The sequence below is a fragment of the Anguilla anguilla genome, chromosome 8 (assembly GCF_013347855.1).
Source record: "Anguilla anguilla isolate fAngAng1 chromosome 8, fAngAng1.pri, whole genome shotgun sequence".
NCBI lineage: Eukaryota > Metazoa > Chordata > Actinopteri > Anguilliformes > Anguillidae > Anguilla > Anguilla anguilla.
This window is the reverse complement of record NC_049208.1, coordinates 39969073-39990521: the sequence shown is the minus strand read 5'-3', so window position 1 is coordinate 39990521 and position 21449 is coordinate 39969073. Positions and strand designations below refer to the sequence as shown.

Sequence of the window (21449 nt, the reverse complement as noted above, 5' to 3'; positions counted from 1 at the left end):
ATATGCAGTAATAGAGGAAATCAGGAAGGGGGCAAATATCTTTTTGTGGCACTGTAAGTTTCACTTGGACAAGCGCCATCTCTACTCATGAAACTAATTTCCAGCATGACACAGGAGACAAGCTTTCTTATATCAGCCTGGAATGGATTCATTAAGGTTCTCACCTACAATCGTCCTCAGTTAGCTTTTTAAACAGCATTAATGACATGACAGAGCAAGGCTAGCAGACCTACAGAATAAGCAAAGCCGCAATCTTGAATTTGCATCACTACAGAAATAAACGTGTAAGCATTCACATCATAAAGGAGACTTCTCATGCATTGTAAGATACTGAGTTGAGCGTCATGCAACATTTAAAAACCCATGATGTCTCCTACTGTGCCTCAGACTGCAATCTCTCCCTTTGATTAAAGTACAGGCAGAGTTTGGTGACTTCACAGAGCGGTTCCCAGAGAGGGTGGCAGAAGCAGGGTGTCGTCCTGTCCCTCTGTAGAGGGCGGGCTACTCCCTGCTTTCCGATCAGCCCTGATCAGTCAAACGTGTGAAAAGCGCGCTCCGTGACTGCTGATCCCGGATCAGCGGGGCTCTAGTAGGAAGTGCTCTTCACTCTCGGGGGAAGGCGTGCGGGCGTGGCCGCGTGCTCTGTCATCAGCTAAATGACTGCTCGCGCTTCTTTAATAACCTATCGATCCCGCCAGGGACGCCTCATATGCCATTCCTGAAAGGGGCCATTTTAACAGGGCCCCTGACAGACTGCATTAATAACCCTGATGAGCAGTGCGGCGGTGTTCCGGGGAAGCGGAAGAGGCGGTCGGCTGCACCTCTGCCTGATGGAACAGATCCAGCGTTGTCTTCAGAAGACCCTCCCCTCTAAATTGAAAAGAGAGGAAAAAACATGAATAAATATCCGACATCCAGGAATAATGGCAATCAATAGAGCATGTGGTCAAACACATTAAAGAGTTTCGATCTGTTTCCTCTGTCTATTTTCTGTATGACCTCGAACAATGTAATAAATATCAGCCTTCTCTGTAAAGTGGAGCGACCACCTCGCTGGTTCATAACACTTCGGATTTATTTGTTAAGGAGATCAGTAAAGCTACATTATAGCATGCACTTTGCCAACCAAACATAAATTTGGAAACCGCTTTTGGTTCTTGCATTTCTCAAAAGAGACAATGTGTGCATTGTGAATGTCTCTCTTGGTTAGCGTCTTGTGAACACAGGTACAGTGTACTATGTGTATGACAGGTGTGAGTCTTGGTCAGTAACCGGGGAAGAGTTACAGTACTACAGTATGTGAATGACAGGTGCAAGTCCTGGTCAGTAATTGCAGAACAGGCAGGGCACTATGTGAATGACAGGTGTGAGTCCTGGTCAGTAATTGGGGAAGAGTTACAGTACTATGTGAAGGACGGGTGCGAGCCTTGGTCAGTAATTGGGGGCACAGGAACCTACTAAGTGACAAGTGACAGTAATTCGTAAAGAGGCACAGTATTGTGTTGAGTCTGACGTGAGGCTCGGTAACTACCTGGTGAAAAGGTACATGGAGTAAGCCATGCTGGACATGCTCTGTGCTTGTCGGATGATCTCGTGCTCCTGGTCCTCCCATTTCTCACTCTCGGAGTCGACATCTGAGGTCAGCAGGCGAAGCTCCAGCCCAAGCTTGGCGATTGTAGTCTGCTCCTGAAAGAGGAAGGCATTAGCCCCTTTTCCACGGCACAAAGCAGTTTGGGAACTATCTGTACCAATAACTATCTGGAACCTGGGTAGTTCCCGGAATGTGTTCTGGTTTCTACAAGAACCGTGGTAATGAGAATTTAGGAGGAAATGATGAGAAAAATTGTTGTACATATTTTAACCTTAGTAAAAGGTATTTTGATAAATTCTCACTCGAGTGTGAATCCCTTTGTAAAATAGTTACTATTTCCGAACACGAGGGTGAAATAGAAGCCAGCGAGCACAGGCAGGCTTGGCAATATTCAATGCACGTGTGTGGAGGGAGCATAAAATCTGGCTCCGATGACCAGCTAGGGTTTTTGGAATAATTATGTGGTAACATTGAACTTCAAGAACTAATATCACAGATTTTACATACGTTATAGCTACAGGCTCAAGTTTTATTTCCTGCAATTCTATAGCTGTGGTTATTACTAAAATATCTAATGCACCACTTAAATATGTTTCAAATGTGTTGACGTTAGCTAGCAACGAATAAATCTCCGTAAACTGTGTTCATTCTTGTACTAGCTTAACTGCCAAAACAGCATCCAGTAGTTTCTTTTCTCCGAACTATCATTTATGATTTAGTAGGTATTGGTAACTGTGGCAAACACGCCTGCCACAGGCCACCGAAGTGGCTTTCTTTGGGGCCCTCCAGCACAGAGACACAGGGAGAAGATGTTCAAACAGTCCACGTTTATTTGCAAGGGTCGGCAAGATGTTATAGCCGAGGAGCAGATGTTAACACACTGTCATGACAGAGAGGCTCCCCTGTGTGGGTGGGGATGGCAGATTTAACCTGTGCGCAGTGATTACCTCACTACGCACAGGTGCAGCCACTCCTGTTCCTGGGTCCAATTAGCCTGGCCAATTATCTAATTATTAACCAATTATCCAATTGGCCAGGTCTAATTAGCTTGACCCAGGCAGGTGTGGCTGCTTAAACCAGCCATCCCCACACCACAGTAACAAAAGGCAACAAAAATACAGGTATGCTCATGCTATACAGACATGCTTTAACTTCACTGGAATAATATCTTAACCAGCCATAATTTCTGAATAAATGGCATACCTCGCTTTTTAAGCAAAACGTCAACATTATGCTTTAAACTACCGAAGACAGTCTCACTATTAAGCTTTATTTCTTTGTATAAAAAGTTTGTTTTGTGGCAGCACTAACGTTATTGGCTACCATAGTCAATATATGCTGCTGCAAGTAAATGCTTACTTATTGGTGGTCAAGTAATTTTTATAGTTTTGTTTTGGTAAGGACTTCCTAAATTTATTTCTTTTAAATTTGTCAACAAATTTGTAGCTTCCAGAGTATTTAAAAATGGCACTTAGCTGCTCAGATTCATAGTATGTCTGTGTTAGACCAGTGGTAACCACCCCTGTTCCTAACATCCTGTAGGTTTTCACTCCAACCCTAACAAAGCACAGCTCATTCAACAGCTAGAGATCTTCGTTGAGCTGCTAATTAGTAGTCAGGTCTGCCAAATCAGGGTTGAAATGAAAACCTCCACAACGGTAGATCTGCACCCCGTAGTTCCTCATACCTTTCATGTTTTGTTTGTCTGGAAGGGTAGCGAAATTTAGTTCCGAGATCGATTAATGGCACACTTCTGCTGGCAATGGAAATGCATCCAGAACATGTGATCACGGTTTCATGGTATGGTATGGTATGGTACGGTACGGTACGGTACGGCTCGGCAGTGGAAAAGGACCAGCGTCTCGGCAGTCTACGAGACCAGACATTAATTTCTTTATGTTACAAATATTTGACCAGTTATGGTATAAAATGTTTTGTGACTTTGAATTACACGCCTCCTTCTCTTGAACATACTTTTTAAAAAAACTCTTTATTTTTTTGTTTTACTCTTTTTCTTTTAAGCATTTAAAAAATATTTACCTCAGCGTCAAGCTTCACCGCCTTTACTGTCTTCAAGTTAGCAGAATGTTTCTGCGGGAAAACAGCATATATCACAGCTCTTCAGGGACACTCTCCACCAAAAAGAAATGCTTGTGCCACTTAATAAAAAGCTCTGTTACAGTATCATATTTCATTCAGACACTTACTCCTGGTCTGGGTAGTGACAAGCATGCTCTCTTATCTCCTGAAATAAAATGGGGAAACGAGAGTTAGTCAGATGGAGGTAAAACATGACATATGAAGTCATTTCACAACAACCTCGGTTCAAAACAAAAGCACATACAATATGCATCATTTACCGAAACGGTGTCATTTTAGCTAAATCCACATGCTATCAGCACGTGACGATGGTCAGAGTTGCTTTCCAGCAGGTCTTTTTAACATGTCGTACTGTAAAAGACTTGCTGCTCTGGTAGTTTCAAAAGACACCCTGCTGTTTTGTATTTACATTTTTAACATAACATAAGCTTTGGTAGTAAGATTCATAAATTTACGGACTTCATTGCAAAATAAACATAAAAACCAGTTCTGAACAAAGACTGGACATATATCCAGTCTAACAGAAATATAATTACTTCAAATCAAAACATATTTATAAAGTGCATTTTGCAAAGCATTTGTCACAACATATTTCACAGCATACCCTGGCATAAACCCAAACTAACCCAAACTAAGCCATCCAGGCAATGTTCTTATAAAATAACATCAGAGTGGAAAGTCATGCCTCTTATCTCATCCTCCATCATGAAGGCGAAGACATTCTGACTAATTTATTAGACAAGTTTCATGGTTCTACTTGAAGCCAACATGCTTTTATGTATTGGCGAAATGAGACTAAAATCTTTCCCCATTGTAGAGAGTTTTTAATGCTCCTGCCCAAATGCAGGGAAATGAGTTTCATTTAGAGAATCACCTCAAAGGCACCGGTAAACTACATCAAAAACCTTCACCAATGAGATTTACCACTCTTCAATACAATGACTTTATAAGGTCTGCCTAAGTTACGGTTTCTATCCCATAAACACCATAGAAAAGTGGCATGCTTTGAGGCTAGAAAACCACAAAATTATTTTGGTGGAGTAAAGGACCTATTGAAATCAACTTGAATCACTGCACAGTCCATCACATATGTATGTCTCTGTAGTTAACAGCACAGTAAATGGAGATTCTGATTTCTTTCATCTCACGGTTATTGCCTGCATGAATTACCTGGAAACCCATGACGTAAGGATGACAGAAAGACTGCCAAGGCTTCCATACGGTGCTTTTAATCCACTTAAAACACGCACATTGATCAGAGAAACTTAAGCATTCTGTAGGCGATCTTAAAAATGGATTATATACTAAAAGATTATAAAAACATAATCGATCAAAATTCCTGAAAATTACATTAGACACATTCCACTAAAAACATTAAAATGAGAATCACTTTTTAGCATGAGGACATACCATGAGTCAATGTTAATATGAATTATGATTTTTTTTTTAAAGCAGGTGTAATTAAGAAAACCTTGCCAGTGAGCAAGGTCTTGGATCACACAGAATTTATCGCTGTCGATAAATAGTTTTTCCAGTCTTGAGTAACCCAATCCAGTCACAGGACAGAGAATGTAGGGGAAAGATATGGAGATATGGAGTGGAATGGGGGGGTGAGGGGGTGGGGTGGTGGGGGAGGGCTACCTCTTCGTCCTTCAAACACGTCATTGATTTCTCGGAGCAGGACGCCCATGTCGTTGAGCTGGGACTCCCAGGCCTCACAGAACACCTCCAGGTTCTCTTTGGCGATTTTACTGGATGGGTGGAGGGCCAGCGTCTGTGCGGCTGAAATGATCTGAGAACAAGACGGGAACATTGCAGGCCAGGGTTTGGGCAGAATGGATAAAAAAAAGGAAAATCATACATGTAATCATAATCATAAAACGTATAGCTAAGAACCTTATGAAAATTGTGACACTAAAAGATTGTATGAACAGAGCAAAAACAAGCCTTTTTCAAAAATGCTAAAACTGAAAGACAATAAAATGCAAAAACAATTTTGACCTGTTGTTAATGAATGTCACATTACAGTAAAAGAACAGAAATGGATTTTCCAATGATACGCAGTTATGACAAAATAACCCATATATGGTTAAATTACATGAGTAACAGTTACTGGTTAATGGTTATACTTTATTGACCCCGTGGGGGAATTTGTCCTCTGCATTTGACACATCCTAGCTACTTAGGAGCAGTGGGGAGCCACAGTGCAGCACCTCGGGACCAACTCCAGTTCTGACAGAGTAGGAGTATACCTAACCTAACATACATGTCTTTTTGTGAGGGAAGAAATGGGGAGAACATGCTAACTCCACGACCTGCAGGGACTACAGGTAGAATCATGGGGTAATGGAAATCACGATAGGATAAATAGATGATCAGATATGTACTTCTAATCATAGTGAGTCCTCGGAAAAGTATGTATACAAGTAAGAATAATAAGAAAGTCTAAAAATAAGTAAGTATACAAAAAGAAGGTTTTTGAAGACAATAGGTAATTGCACATATTGCAGTTTGCTCTGCCCACAACAGTACAAACTTTTGAATTCCTACTCTTACTTCCCAAGAGCACCATCAGTGGCTAGGCTGAAAATATGCATGCTCGGAGCAGGCATCATCTGTGTCTGTCCCAGTTCATATTTTAATCACGCTTCATTGCACTGGAAGTGGACATGACTTATACCAGAAGAGGTGCGACAACCACTAAAGAATGTATAATACCAAGCTACACCTAAATCTTCTTTAAAAGTCATCTGGACACACAACCACAGAAATCACATTGCAATTTTACAAGCATGGGGTACCTACATGATTCACACGTTGTTGGGGATTTAGATTATGTTCTTCTTTTACAGAAAAAGAGGTGTTGACCACACTTTTATTTGAGATATACAAAACGCACGGTACTGCAGTTTCTGGTAGCCACACTTTCATTCCTCAACATACTATGTTATTTGCATCAATTGACTCTGAGCAGCAACCTAAATTTTAGTACTCTCACATATGTAACTGCATAGCTGGTCATAATTTATTCAGTTGCTGAATTTCCTATAATGAGCACGTCTAATGTATAAATCATACACCTCTAAATGAATTCCTCTTCACTGCTAAGTAAGGAAAGAAGCACAGCATGTCAGAAAAACTTGTGATCACATGCCACTGTCTATTCAAGTGACATATGAATATGTTTCCCACAGAGGGTTGACATTGACCAGCATAAGTCCAAGTAAAATACTGGAGACCAATCTCTCTCCTTACCAAAATTACTTTAATGAGCACAGTGCCATTAGAACCGGATGATATCTTGTTATAACTTGCACACTACATGTTATCTTATCAGTCTCATGTTAGCAGCCAATCATTTGCAACACTGTAGGGAGCCACAATGTCAAAGCCTGGCTCAGTTCAAGTGAAGTGCTTGCACAAGTTATGCCAACACAAAGTTGAAAAGATTGATCAAGCGTAACATACTCATCCTCCTAAACCTTCTCAGCTGAAGACTTCCCCTGGTAATTATATATAATTACTCAAGATTTAAGTTAAGAGTTAACATCCTCATAAGAAGTGTCTCTCTCCCACAGTGACCTTACTGGATTAACTGGATATTTGGAGCAGTCATTTCAGGAAGGAGGAGGTGATGCTCCATGTATGCATGCCGACTACATCTTCCAAGTGATAATTAGCTACAGCGACGGCCCATAAAGTGGAACATAATTACAAATAAGGAGACAAAGGAAAACACTCTGTTCCTCTGGCAGAACACTACAGTCCGGACTGTTATTAAGACTGGGCAAATTGACCGCCTGACTCATGAAAAAAGAAAATAATCTGTCATGTTCGTGTTTTGTAAGAAAAGATTTATCTCCTAAACACACGAGAAGCCAAGGTCCTTCTCGTGACCAAGACTTTGAGATCATCACACAAAAAGGCTTTGTTCTTGCATTCTTATGTGTCTGTCCCACATTCATGGTTTCTAAGCTCATGATGCCATGTTATATGTAGTACCTGGCTGTGTAAACCTTGTTTCATCTTAAACCTTTAATCCAACACAAAATACAAATGTAGGAACACAATCACCCAGACGGAATTTAACTTGAATAAACTTCCACATGCTGTACATTTCGTTCATTTTTGCAAACAGTTTGGAAAAAATGTTCCGACTGACCAAAAGAGAAGCACAAATAAAAATGTGCAATTCCTGACATTTCGTAGGATTCTATTTTTGTATGTTATTTCACTGCCTCTGTCACTCTGTACATTTCACTTTCACTCCAGAAATTCCCCATTACAGCAGTGTCTTTACGTGACCCTTTAGTTCCATACAGGGTGGCACTGCCAAGTAAAATAAAAGTGTAAAGCAGACATATTTATTTGAGTTGTAGATGTTGTTGCACTAGTGTAACATCGTGAATTTGTTTTTTAAGAGGTTTTGGTGTTTTAGCTATTTTCCCTGTTGAAACGGGCAAATCTGAACAAAGGGGTTTTCTACTTAGAAAACCAACTTAACTTGAGCCAACCAATCATCTTTTACTTGCTAATTTAATATTACCACCTCACTGTAAATTTAAAAACAAATCAGCTCACTTTAGATCTAGCCATCCAAATTCAATGGCCACCATTTATTTTTGTGCAGCATAGCAAACAAATACTTTTTCCATGAGAAATATTCTGAATGAGATGGAGCACAACACTGGGTTTGCCTCCAAGCTAGCACTAAAACTGGGCACAGTTCCATCTATTCTAGGCCTATCTGCAAACGTCCAGACGTAAAGGGTAATTACACCCTAGATCACTTAGCTGTAAACGTGTTTGCATGCTGACTTTATAATGAAACATTTTAATCCGTGACGTTGAGTTTCAAGAGCCTACGCTGTACAAATAATTTGCATATAGAATACTTTATGCAAATGAGATGGACACATACTCCACCCACCCCAGGATGCACTTTTCAGAAGTGCGTAGTAGGCGGAGCCAAGCTGAAACAGTGAGCGCAATTACTCTAAGTATATGTGCTTTACCTATAAATGCATTGAATGACTAATGTCATTGATAGCTAATAATTTTTGAGCTGTAACAGTAGCGATGCATTTTATTTTGTGTACTGGGAATCAGTACATATGCAATACAAGGCAGACATAGACATGGATAGCTTGACGACTTTCCTTGGTACTGAAGTGCTGGGTGAACTGAGCAGGAACCATAAATTATTATGGGAATGTACATTCCAGAATAATTTTCCAGTCGGTGCTGGTATCAACTAAATTCAAAATAGGGAAAAGAAAAGGATGTATTGCGCATAGTGTAATGCAAACTACTGCACTTCGTTGTTTTTGTTTCGCCTCAGGCAGTAGCCTAGACCTGGTACCGTAGTCAGTCGTCACTGTGTTCATCTGTACTTAAATGCAATAGCTTAGTGGAAAAAAAACATGAAAGATCAAGTAGAACATAAATCAAACTGCCATTCGGACATGCCTTGAAGGGATCTGGGTACACCCCCTATTGACCCGGGGTGTCCTCACATATCTGACTCCGGCTCGTATGTGTAAGGCGTGACAACGTGCTGCTGCCATGCAGCTTTCCTGATGCCTGCTGTTCGTGGGTGGGGTGAGCCAAATCACTGAGAGCCAATCACAGTGACAGCTCATTACATATTTAAATGAGTAAGGCAAAACTGTTCATGTCAGTAATAAGCCAGGATAGGCTTGAGAAAATAATTTATTTTTAATAAATTACAATGTGAAAAGAAATTAAACAAATGCAATGAAGAAGAGCCAGGGAATCATGCAAAATTGTTCAAAATGCGGTAAAAAAAATAGGACCCTTTTAATACTGGCATATTTGGTTGCCATGTTGCTTTTAGCATTGTATGTCCAGTGTGTGGTGTGTCTGGCGAGGGTTGCCGTTCCCAGCGTCTCCCAGGTTACCTGCGGCCCGATGACCTGGAAGGTCTCTTCGGCGTGTATGCATGTGATCTCCAGGGGCTCCGTTCCCGAGACGTGGCGCAGGAGTCGACAGGTCTGGGCGGGAGCAGAACCAAAAGCAGACCTCTAAGTGCATGTCACCTGGTCTCCTCTAATCTGGGAGGGGAACTACTAATCCAAGAAATAACTGACAGTTTTAATAACAAATCCAAAGAGGGCCTTGGGGGGGGGGGGGGGGGCGCTTCACTTAGCAACATCACAACGTCGCCATGGTGACATTTTCAGGGCTCTCGCTGTATAGCTACAGCTGAAAGAACCACACGCTCCACAGAAAAAGATGATGTAAAAACAGCCAAGCATAAACACAAGGTCAATGCTACAGGCCAACTATTCTACGTCATATCCTAAAGAATCCGAGAAAAAGTACATATGTATAATAGATGCCACTAGCAAAGACAATAAACGTGTTTAAAAAGTTAGCAAGTGATTGAAAGATAATAAAGAGGGTTATGCTGGCAAGAGCACTACTAGAGCCAAGGACAGTGATTTTATGGAGTGATTTTACAAAAGATTTAGAGCAGTGAGCAGTAATCATGCCTGCTCGACTCTGCTAACGTGATCTGGTTCTTCTGATACCATCATACAAATTCCACTGATAAATATACTGAATTTAATCATTATTTGTCCCTAACCTAGACACAAACATAACTTTTTTTTAATGCAAACACATTTTTTGGCTATTAAAACAACCAACATCCAAACAGCTACAGTACAATTAAGAGTCAAATTTAAGGACAAACGTTGTTTGAATCCAGTCCTAAGGGTGAGTAACCAGCATGTGATGCTTTCCGGTTTCGCAGAAGGGAGTGAGACACCTTTCCCGCTCACGTGGTCTCACCTCCACGAGCTGTTCCTTCTGCTCGGTCAGTTTTCGGGAATACTCGGCCCCCGCCTCCAGGTTGCCCTCCTCCCCGGACGCCTTCAAGGCCTTCAGCACGGTTTGATCAGCGTGGTACTTCAGCAGGTCTGCTGCTCGCCCCACTGCTGCTCTGTGGAGCTGAAGGAGGAGGGAGAGAAGCAGGGTCACCTGCATGGCTCTGTTCTCCACACAGATTTCTCTCATCTATCAGAGTCATTCAAACTCAATTTTAAAAAGAATCAGTCAAATAACAAGAACAGTTACAATAGAGGAGTGTTTGTATTTATGTATTTATTTTCATTTTTTTTGTTCATATACAATGCTCAACAGCATTATACCTGGCCTGTCATACCACACCCTGCTTGCTACTGCCCTATCCTTGGTGCGGATGGAAGCTCACCTCTCTTCGGAGTTCGTTTGCACTCTGACAGGTCTTCAAAATGCACACCTCCATCTCCTCTGAGGTTTCTTTGGCTTTGAAAGACTGCTGCTCGCAAAAAAAAAGAAGAGAGAAAAGAAATCACCAGATGGTACACAAGGCCAACCTGCAAATGTGCAAATATGAAAGGACATCTCTCATACTGAGAAGTCGCTCCATCCTAAACAATGTTTTCCTGCAGTCAGAACAGGAGAAACGGGTCTAAAACGTACACACTTCAATCCAACGTCTTCAGCCCTATCATTTATTTACTTTTAAAATCTTTTTTTTTCTCTTGCATTTACAGCATTCATTAAATCACAAGAGAAGGATTTATACTTTTCCCCAAATTTATAAAAGGGCAACATATAGAGTAAAATACCCTTCTGATGTGAAATATGCGATTCCTAAACACAGGCGATTTATGTTCACTTCAAGTTTCACTTCATTTTGATTGCTTAGCACACTAAATGGTCACACCATCTCATAAAGAACAATACCAAATCCTCCTATAATAGGCAGTAAAAAGAACTTTGCTGCTTTCGGGACAAAAAGCTCATTAAAAACCTCAACCGAATAAAACAGAATCAGGATCATATCATTTGTTTACTTGGGTTCACTGCGTATAGCATAACTATTAAAACACGATGATTACTGATTGCACAGTGTCTTCACTCTGAAACTCAGAAATACTTGCCTAGGCATTGTTCAAGCTGTTTATGGCACGCCGGCTGGCTTGCACAGGGGACGTAATGCTATTTGTTTTTATATCGCTTTACCGTATTATGATTGTTGTAATCGTGTAAGGGCACAAGCTGTACTTCCCTGCTGAGACAATAATGGCTTCCTGCGCTCACAATCTGCGCACCTGCTTTCAGCTACATCTCCGAAGCTCTGCGTGAGGCGTGCAAGACATGGCACAGCCTTTGAAAGGTGCCTTAAAAGCATTAGGAAAGAAGGGGATGCTTATTTGAGAGGGGATTATAGCAAGATGTCAAACGAGGCCAGCTGCCACCGGGACTCTTACTCTGAAATACCTAATGCTGCGGTACGGCACTTTCGGCTAGCGGCTAACCTGAGGCTCAGCACCCGGGGAGAGGAGCGCACCCCAGAGAGCACAGATCACTCGGCTTCTGAGGGCAAGATGGAAGAACGCGCTTATCTTTAAGAGACGGAACTGTTAAGGAGAGAAACTGGCTCCAAGTTGCAGGTGTATTAATGATACTACAGACTGAGCACTAAAGCTTGAGGGCCCGGTTTTGATGAGGCAACGGTAGTCGGTAAACTTTTGGGCAAGCCCTGGAGTAGTCAAACACAAACGTGGCCAAATAAGTTTTGGTATTTTAATAACACTATCACACACATTAAGACACTGCAGTTTGCTATGAGTTGGAGGCATGGCAAAGTGGGTAATGAGGATGCTTTTTGCACTCCCTTTCAAGAAGCAGTGGGATGAAGCATCCTTGCTTTTCAAACAAAGACAGGAAAATCTGCACACTTCAACCCAGCTACTCAAACAAAGGAGAAAAGACAGCTACCCAAAAAAGCCAGAACTGTGAACTATTATACTCTGAGGTAGAGCTTGTCCCATTCGTCTATTTGAAATTTCCCTGTGCAATTACAGTGCTCCAAATTAAGGAATTAAGAAGACAGTGGACAACAAAATGTTGATTTATAAGCCGTTATCATCTACAATGACAGTATGGACAACTTTTTTTAATCTCCTGCCACCATCCCCCCTCTTTGCAGGGAAACTATTTTTATTTACAAGTATAATTTACAAAACGATTTGCAGAAGCAAAAAACAAAAACCAGAATAAGCAAACTGAGATTAAACAAGACATTAAACTTTACGGCTCATAAAATGACTACAGTGACCAATGCAATTTGCAAAGTGGCCAATGGTTTTCACTAGCACATTAATTGAGAAACTATTTCTTGAAAGAGGCAGAGTGTATATAGGCTATTCTAAAATGTGCCAATATTTAAAATGTAATGATCATACATTGATTACCCGATTCTTAGAGCCCGTTTAATTTAGGCTAATTTACAGTCAACATGTCTTCGCTAGGTCTATTCACAGAATCAGGGGTTTTTAAAGTTATGAAATCATTCGCTCTCACGTTACCAAACTATACATTACAATTTCAGAGTTTCACCTTAACAGAGAACACGCTTATGTGAAGTGATACTGCTGTTTGCCTACATACATTTGGTTTCTGCACTTGTATATTCAATCATACGGTCAACGATGACACACCTTTCCACCAACAAGTGCAAAAAGCAGGGATGAAAATACAGCCTCTTTCTCTTACCCCTGCCTCCTACCCTCTACCACATTTTTCCCTCCTCATATCCGTCTTTCCATCCTTTCCTCCCTTCCTCCTCCTTCTTTCTTCTTCTCTGCCTCCCTCAATTCGTTTCCCCCTGTGAGTGCGACTCTGGCAGCTGTGTGCTGCTTCCAATTATGAATTAATTATGTGACACGAAGTTTGAATGACCACATTGTCTTCAGACGATGAGACGAAAAAAATAAAAAAACCACCGGGCAAAGTTATATGAAATTAATTTAGAAAACACTGCGTAGCATTGCTTTGGAATACAGCTCGTTTAATTTGTGTGAGCCAAGATAGTCAATATCGTTTGTTGGCCTCATGTTGATTGCAATACTTCTAATGGCAGGCCTAAATTTTGCAAGTTTTAATTAATTACTTATACACAGTGCTTTGCATGTGACAAACTTCGTATTTTGGTACGCTGAAAATGTCTTTTCATTGAAACATTTCTTTTTGTACTGTGTTTATTATGATAAGTGATAGTGATGATAATAATGCATATACATTTATGAATCATAAGATAATTAAATCTAGAGAGACATGCATACACACATACATTCTAGCTCAAAGAAACACATAGGTGTGGATTTAGTCATTTTCCCGTTATGATGAATTACAAATGAATGAAAGTGCTCATAATATTTTTAAACTGATTAGGTAAGTATTTTTAACGGATTATTGGATAAACTGTTTATATGTTGGTAGATGACCTATAGACCTAGCTAACATTAAGAACTCTATTTTCTGGCCAGACCATGGAGTGTTGCAAGCTGTTGCACTGGCGAAATGGTAGCTTTGTCATGGATTTTAATGCACCAGAGCCATTTGGTAATATTGTGACTCACCGTGTGGGGGGGGGGGGGGGGGGGGGGGGGGGGGAGCAGCTGCTGGGGGTGTGTCAGTCAATGCTGCAAAGCGCAGTGCAATTTTGGGGCATCTCATCGGAATTTTTGAGTCAGTCAAGCCTGCCATTTGCACATTTCGCTACCCGCCTGCTCAAACCTCAACAGCCTAAAGCGTAGGCCATCGTACAATGAGCAATGAGCACATGACCATAGCTATTCAAAAGTCAATCGATGGTTTTCATGGATTATATGCTGTCCAAATTGACTTTACTACAAATCCAGACGCAGGAAAAATGCATACTTCGCATTTGACGTCTTTTTTTCTTTTTATATAATTTTAATTCCCGTAATTATTTCTATTTTTAATTGTTTATAGCTGTTCGTATACAGCATTGTGGTCCCTGGGGTACAATATTTTGATCTTTTTCTTACACCCATCTGCAATAAGAAAAATGACAATAAACGCAACTTTTCATTTTAATTGACAGTCGTTAAAATGATAGCTACAGTACTGGACAGATTATGGATAGACTGCCTTTATAAACAGAGTTTGATAATTATTGCAATATTTTCTCCCTTTCTGATATAATAAATGGAAAATGTAATAAACATAATAACAACATTTTAAAAAAATGTAGAAATAATAAGCATTTGAGTTAAACAAAAATAATCATCTGATCTGTATTAATTCATACCAATATAATTATACGTATCTTGTTGGTGGATACTTTATGATATAGCTTTACGTGTATTGCTTTGCCCAGTATTTTATTACATAAAATAATAATATTCATGCAAAGAAAAACAAAAAGACTGTATACTTTATTTCAAATTACTGATAGCCACAGAATGCACAGAAGATATTTTGAATAGTGACAATTGTAATAATTACTTAGAAGTAATGTGATCAAAAAGGGTTAGGCCATGAACAGTTCCATTACAATTTCAACGAAGGTTAATGTAGCCTAATCTTATATCTGCTAAGTATGTACGGGACAGTTATAAAAGTGGTGCAATACCATTGTAACAACAAAAAAAAAACTGCATAAATCATTACTATCTGTAATATTTAAGGGACAAAACACCAATGGTTCAAAGGACCCTACTGTGCATGGATGTTTAAACTAGCAACCAATTAGAAAGGTTGTTTTGTTTTTTATTTATTGACAAAAACGGTACTTATGCAGGATTGGATAAGTTGTGGGTTTCTCATGTTTTAAATACACTTATTTTGTCTATGTAGTCATGTTAATAGGGAAGAGTAAAGAAACCTTTCTGCCAATCTTGATTTTTTCTTTTGTGTGCGAACTTGACCGCAGGTATTCAATCAAAAAAAACTATTATGAAGATATCAAGAGAAGGTGCTTGAAATTCCAAATTCAGACATAACAGTAATAATGTGTTAGAGATGACAGAAAACACTTTAAGTGGTTTTAAACAATTTTTTTGTGTTAAACAGTTTTTAATTGATTCAACCTGTTGACACAGCTGTTACATTGATGTGTGCTTAAAACAGGAAAAAAGGGAAAAATGAAAAAATGTTAACCTTTACACCGAACTCAACGCGCACTGAGGACAGGAACGCAACGGACAAATAGCAAGAGTGCGCACGCATTTGAACATTGAAGCATAATGCGGCTCGCAGAAAGACATTTCTGCAGCTCCTAGGCTACTGAAAAGAACAGGCCTGCGATGAATGGAACTGGAGTCAGGGCTCAAGGCACTGGGTGACAATGGAGGCTGAAATGCTACGTGGAGGTGGAAGCTGTACGCGTTTTCTTTCGGCTGAACGGAGCGTGTATCCCACGCCTTTGGGTATTGTTTGGAAACCTAGCAACGGCGTGAGGGATCAGGGACGGGGGCCGCGGAAAAGAGAAGTGGTCAAATTCGGCGTCTGAATAGGAAAACGCTGGTTAAATGCCTGACTTTCTTACGTAAGAGAAGCCCGGAGAAGAGGCTGGATGTATGTAGGCCTGCATAGGTGGCCAGAGTCGCACTCACAGGGGGAAACGAATTGAGGGAGGCAGAGAAGAAGAAAGAAGGGGGAGGAAGGGAGGAAAGGATGGAAAGAGGGATATGAGGAGGGAAAAATGTGGTAGAGGGTAGGAGGCAGGGGTAAGAGAAAGACGCTATACAGCGTGCGCGAGAGGGCTACAGAGAGTCAAAGGCAAAAGATGTTCTCTCTCACAGCCACAGGGACAAGTGGTCACAGATCACCTGACCAAAAAGATGACGCTCGTAATGCACACCTAACTGCACACTGCCATGCCCACGCGATGCAGAATGCACAGTAAAGCTTGGACTGAGTCCAGCCTGTGTCAGTGCCATCAGGCCTGTGCGTCTCTCAGCCACAGTCCTCCAGTTCAGAAGCTTTACGGGCAGCTCAGAAATGGAACAGAATCAGTCGGCTCACTTTAAATGTTTCAGAGGACACGTGGGCAGTCGCCGCCTCCTGGAATTGATGTAGAAAACGGCTGTAATGGGACGGGTCTACTCTTACAAATGAGAATTTAAAACTGGGGAGAAAATTTTGAAAAACGAACAGTTAGCGGCCTGCTAACAAAATGCATGGGGTGGCATGGCATGGTGATGTTCATCATGGGGTGGACTAGTCAGGAGGCCAGTCATTGCACCATCGTATCTTCTGGTTTTATTATTGTTCCATGTTTTTCCAGTTCAGGCAAAACAAATCGGTTGGTTTTTTCGTGAAACACATTAGTCCTCTATATGGCTAACGAATGATGGTGGCCCTATACCAATGAACTGAAACTGTAAACTTTTAACAACCGCAACAGCCCGTTTGACCAAAAGTCTCAAAAACAGCCTTGCCGGATCCCTTCCTCACAAAAGACAAATTACGATTTTCAAAGATTTGAAGAGACCAGTTTTTTCTCGCCACTGCCACCCTTGACATACTCATGGGAGCCAGGGCCCAAAACATCTGTAAAGTGCTTTGAGACATTGGTTCTTTGGGCTATACAAATAAAACTGTATTTAACTGTACGGGAAGAAATTCCCAAGGATACGTTGCCACTGTTACAAAACTGTGGCCTCATTTATAACATAATACATAAAAAAACATGCAATATGACATCTCCAATAAAGCATGCATAGTGGAAGGACCTTTGAGTGGCACGGTGTGTCACAATGTGATAATTCCTGTTTGCACCAGTGAGTGCGGGTGCGCGGGTCTGGTGTGTAAGTGTGAAGTGAGCGGGGACGCACTCACTGCCTGCGTCCAGGCGGCAGTCAGCTGGTCCAGCTCCTGCCTGGTCATGTGACACCTCTGCAGGATGCTCTCCCGGTTCTCGTGGCTGGTGTAGGCCGAGTCGGTGAAGTCCTCCGTCTGCTCCACCACCTCCTCCAGCTGGGCGACCAGATTCTCGGGGGGCGCAGAGTACAGCGCCTCCCGCAGGCCCTCCACTTTGCCCTGTGGGACCAAGAGCTGATCAGGAAAGTCACAGGCGCCAAGCAGGCTACAAACCCTACATCAAATATTGATGATGATGATGATGAGTCACACAAAAAAACAAAAGTTTAAAAGTACATATAACAAGTCAAAAGAAACACTGAAAGAAAAACATACAAAAAATAAATAAAAAATCTCACAACCAATTCATGGTTTGAGCTAGGCCACTTAGTTCCAGGGATATATTATTAATATAATATTATATAATATTTTTATGAACTCCCAGATAGACAATATGGCAAGCTAGTTGCAAATGAGACTGGGCAGGTGGTGCTAAAACGGATAAATGAATAATCTATGTGACGATGGTAGCTCTTAGAAACTCTGTATTTGGCATAGTTGTTGTGTACTGCAGACGAATGAAGTCAGAACACAGAGTTTGTTGGTTGTAGAAGCAGTGAATGTCTCAACCGAGCAATCTCAGGATGCTGGAATCCTGGCCACTAGGGGGCTTACACAAAGGGGTGACTGAACCAGGGGATCCACTGACTCAGGCTCTTAAACTCAAGGGGACCTACCATGTATGCCGATTTTTGTCCCAATCATGAATGGAACGATCTGTTAACAGCTAACTTTTTAAAAATTATCTGTAAGACAAAGCATCTCTTCACAAGGGTGGACACATTTGTAGTGCAGACCCCTGACACTACAATTTTTCTGTCCTGGACCACCAGACTGTGATGCAAAGCCCATTGGCCCACCTGGCTGAACAGAATTTACAAAATAAAAAGAAAAGATACCATTGGCTGAGGTTCCTAATTGTTTCTGTTTGGTAATCTTCACTTGGTTAGATAAGTAAGTGGAAGTTCCCAACAACCAGAAGCACTAATTAGTATTTTGATAGGGGAAATTTCAGAAATTCCCCTTCTTAGCTCATGTGCCAGCTATATTAAATTACATTCATTTGGCAGACGCTTTTATCCAAAGCGACATGCAGTACAGCTAGTCCATGCTTGTAATGTGACCATCTCTCTGGTCGCTTGAAGTCTACAAAATTACTATTGTAAACAGTGAGGCTGTCTAAACTGCGTAAACTCTCGTCGGAACACCAGATTTGGCTGCTTGCATGCCCAGAGGGCTGTCATATGGATTTGTGAATTTTCATAAATGCACAAATACACTGCCTGGCCAAAAAAAAGCTGCACACTCTAACATTAAGTGCTGACAGTCTGCACTTAAAATTGATCGTTTAATTTCAAATCTAATCTGCTGGAGCAGAGAGCTAAAATAAGTAATATTAATTGCCCAGCACATTAGCTCTTAGCATTAATTTTTATTAAATATCTATTTGTTGGGCAAACACATGAATTCGTGACCACATAAAATACTTACCTTTCTTCATATCACACTTTATCTGTGGCTTTATCTGTATATAACAAAGATGGGCTCATACAGGATTAACCTTGGCCAAAGGGGCCCTTTGTAACCACTGTGCCACTCTTCTGTGTACACTGCGGCTTAAAGACGCGTCTGATTGGCCGGAAGTTCCCTCCCCTGTCAGCCCACCCAATGGGAGGAGCCCCTCGGGTCGCCCTACCTTGAAGTCTTTGATCCCCGCGTAGACGCTGGCGGGCAGCAGCTGGGCGTCTCCGCCGGGCCGGGTGTCGGTCACGATCTGGATCACCTGCTCCAGGGCGCAGCGCATGCGCTGGAACACCGCGTCCTTGTTGAGGCGCGCCGACTCGCAGTCGGGGTGCCTGAGGCACGTCTGCGGGGGGGACAAGCAGACGCACGCACGCGCAGAGCGTTACACTCGAGCGTGCAGACCCGCAGGCAGGCTGCCACGCATGTGAATGCGCCGTACACACTAACCACACGCATACATGCGTACGATCGCATGCGCGAACGCACACGCATCCAGGCCTTAGCCACGCTGTTGATATTTGTTTATTTTCAACTGATATTTGTTGATAACACGTTCTGCTCTGATCTTAAGCAAATTTGGCACAAGCCTCCAGCAGTGACTACATCAAAATATCGCAAGTGTAATGCACTCTGAAATGTTATATTTAGACTTGTGGTGCTGTTATCACAACGCTATTAACGGTGCCTAAACAGCATCAGCAGGCAGGATTCAGGTTCATTTGAACTTGAAAGAAGACAGGCAATAAAGTTTTGTTCTGAATTAAGTGTCGACTCAAATTCAGAACAAAAAGGGGAGCATGTTTTATATGACAGTATCTTGGTCTAAACATTTAGCTTTGAGACTTCAGAAACGAACTACTCCAGTCTAAGTGTGATAAGCAGACCCTAATTGCTCACTAATTAATTACACCTAATGATTTTGAGCAGAGTCACCTTCGAAGCAGTGAGGAGCATCATGGTACACTTCTCCAGCACGGCCCGAGCAGCTGCCATTCTGGCCTTCTTCTTCTCGTCCTTCAAGTCCTGGGGATGAGGCACAGGCACTTCTGTGAGACCATCAGAAACTGCAAGAGAGGCTAGGGCAACGCTACCCAAATCTGGCTATCTTGCTAAAAAAAAAAACAGCATAGGCCAGAATACGCTGCTGGTCCAGGCTGGGCAGTGCTGGTTTTATGCTGGTCAGGGTGGTAGACCTAAAAAAAAAATAGCTGTGCTGATGGTGTCTTTCTCCTGCCCAAGCTGGTCTAAGAGACTGGAATGTGTGGACCTGGTTTCACTTTGATCAGTGAGAATAATTTTTGCAACATTCTTGTTCAGATGGGAAAAGGTCTCAGAAAGCAATCAGACAGAAAATGGTGTCTTAGCTTTTATGTACTACTTAAAATTTCAGCTATTCCTCTTGTGTAGGTGCTCGACAACAGCAACATTTACTATGACTGTTCACAGAGGCAAACAGGGTAGATAGAGTATGGGCACATCCAATAAATATTACTTTTCTGAAATCATATCACTGCTAGATCCACTGCGATATCTCCCTCAATAAGAAACTTCCGGAAGGTATTTCAGGGAGCCAGAATCTCTGCAGTGGGAAATGACTGCCTCCTCTTCAGACACAGTGCTGTGGATCACAAGGGAGATGGGATTATCTATTATTATGTTATGCTGCAAGAGCCTCAACAGATATAATCTCTTGATAACCCGGGTTCAGCAGCAAATAGACGATATCACCGACATCTCATGAAGCGAAATGTGATGTTTGTGAAACTCACTAAATCAGAACCAAAGAACAAAAATACACTAGATCATTCCCCTCTGATTGTGGTTTTTTTTTGTGAAACCTCCTTCCTTTCCTAGGTTTAATGCCCTCATCCCAGGGAGGAATAAACACACATTTTAAATCTGCTAAGGCAGTCCAACTGCATGACAGTGAGCTCCATTTTAGTCCTAAAGCACTAAGCAGGTTGTTCTTTGAAGGACAGACAATTTTACTCATCAGTATAATACGAAGGACCTGCTATTAAAATGCCAGAGTAGGAGTTAGCATCGCAACCATCTGCTGTTAACCAGACAGGGTTACAGTCTGCATTTAGGCGGGGAGCAACGCGACGACTTCCGCTCATAAATCAGCCAGCAAAACACCAAAAGTGGTCCTGCAAGGTCGCATTACACACACATCCGTGCCCCGGGAACATTCATTAGCCTGCCGTGGTCTAGCTCTACAGCCGGCTGGGTCGCGCTAGGCTGTAAAACTTTCCCCGGCCAAAACCTGCAGAAGGGCACGCTTCATTTTTTATGTGCTTCCCCCACACACTCCTTCACTTGATGCGTTTAGACAGCAAACAAAGCAGAGACCCCTGGGTAAAAAAATAAATAAAATAAAGGTTCACTTGCACTCCAAATGCCTCCCTTAGTTGGACAGCTTTATTTGAAGCTAAAGCTAATGGGAGCTGACGCGGAGGTGGGGGCGAGGCGGGGCCATTTCGGGAGA

The 21449-nt window shown here is 41.8% G+C and overlaps 1 protein-coding gene across 2 annotated transcripts in view; it reads right to left on the bottom strand.

Annotated features, from left to right (window-relative positions):
• ctnnal1 (catenin (cadherin-associated protein), alpha-like 1) overlaps positions 1–21449 on the bottom strand; it is a 73526-nt gene that overhangs the window by 5074 nt on the left and 47003 nt on the right. For both annotated transcript variants that reach the window (XM_035428777.1, XM_035428775.1), the window contains exons 5-15: positions 19895–19984; positions 19134–19304; positions 17357–17557; positions 10929–11015; positions 10508–10666; positions 9613–9705; positions 5333–5483; positions 3799–3836; positions 3632–3682; positions 1532–1686; positions 822–870 (exon numbers count right to left, since the gene is read on the bottom strand). In XM_035428777.1, the coding sequence (XP_035284668.1) occupies positions 822–870; positions 1532–1686; positions 3632–3682; positions 3799–3836; positions 5333–5483; positions 9613–9705; positions 10508–10666; positions 10929–11015; positions 17357–17557; positions 19134–19304; positions 19895–19984 (1245 nt within the window). The remainder of the gene's footprint in view (positions 1–821; positions 871–1531; positions 1687–3631; positions 3683–3798; positions 3837–5332; positions 5484–9612; positions 9706–10507; positions 10667–10928; positions 11016–17356; positions 17558–19133; positions 19305–19894; positions 19985–21449) is intronic.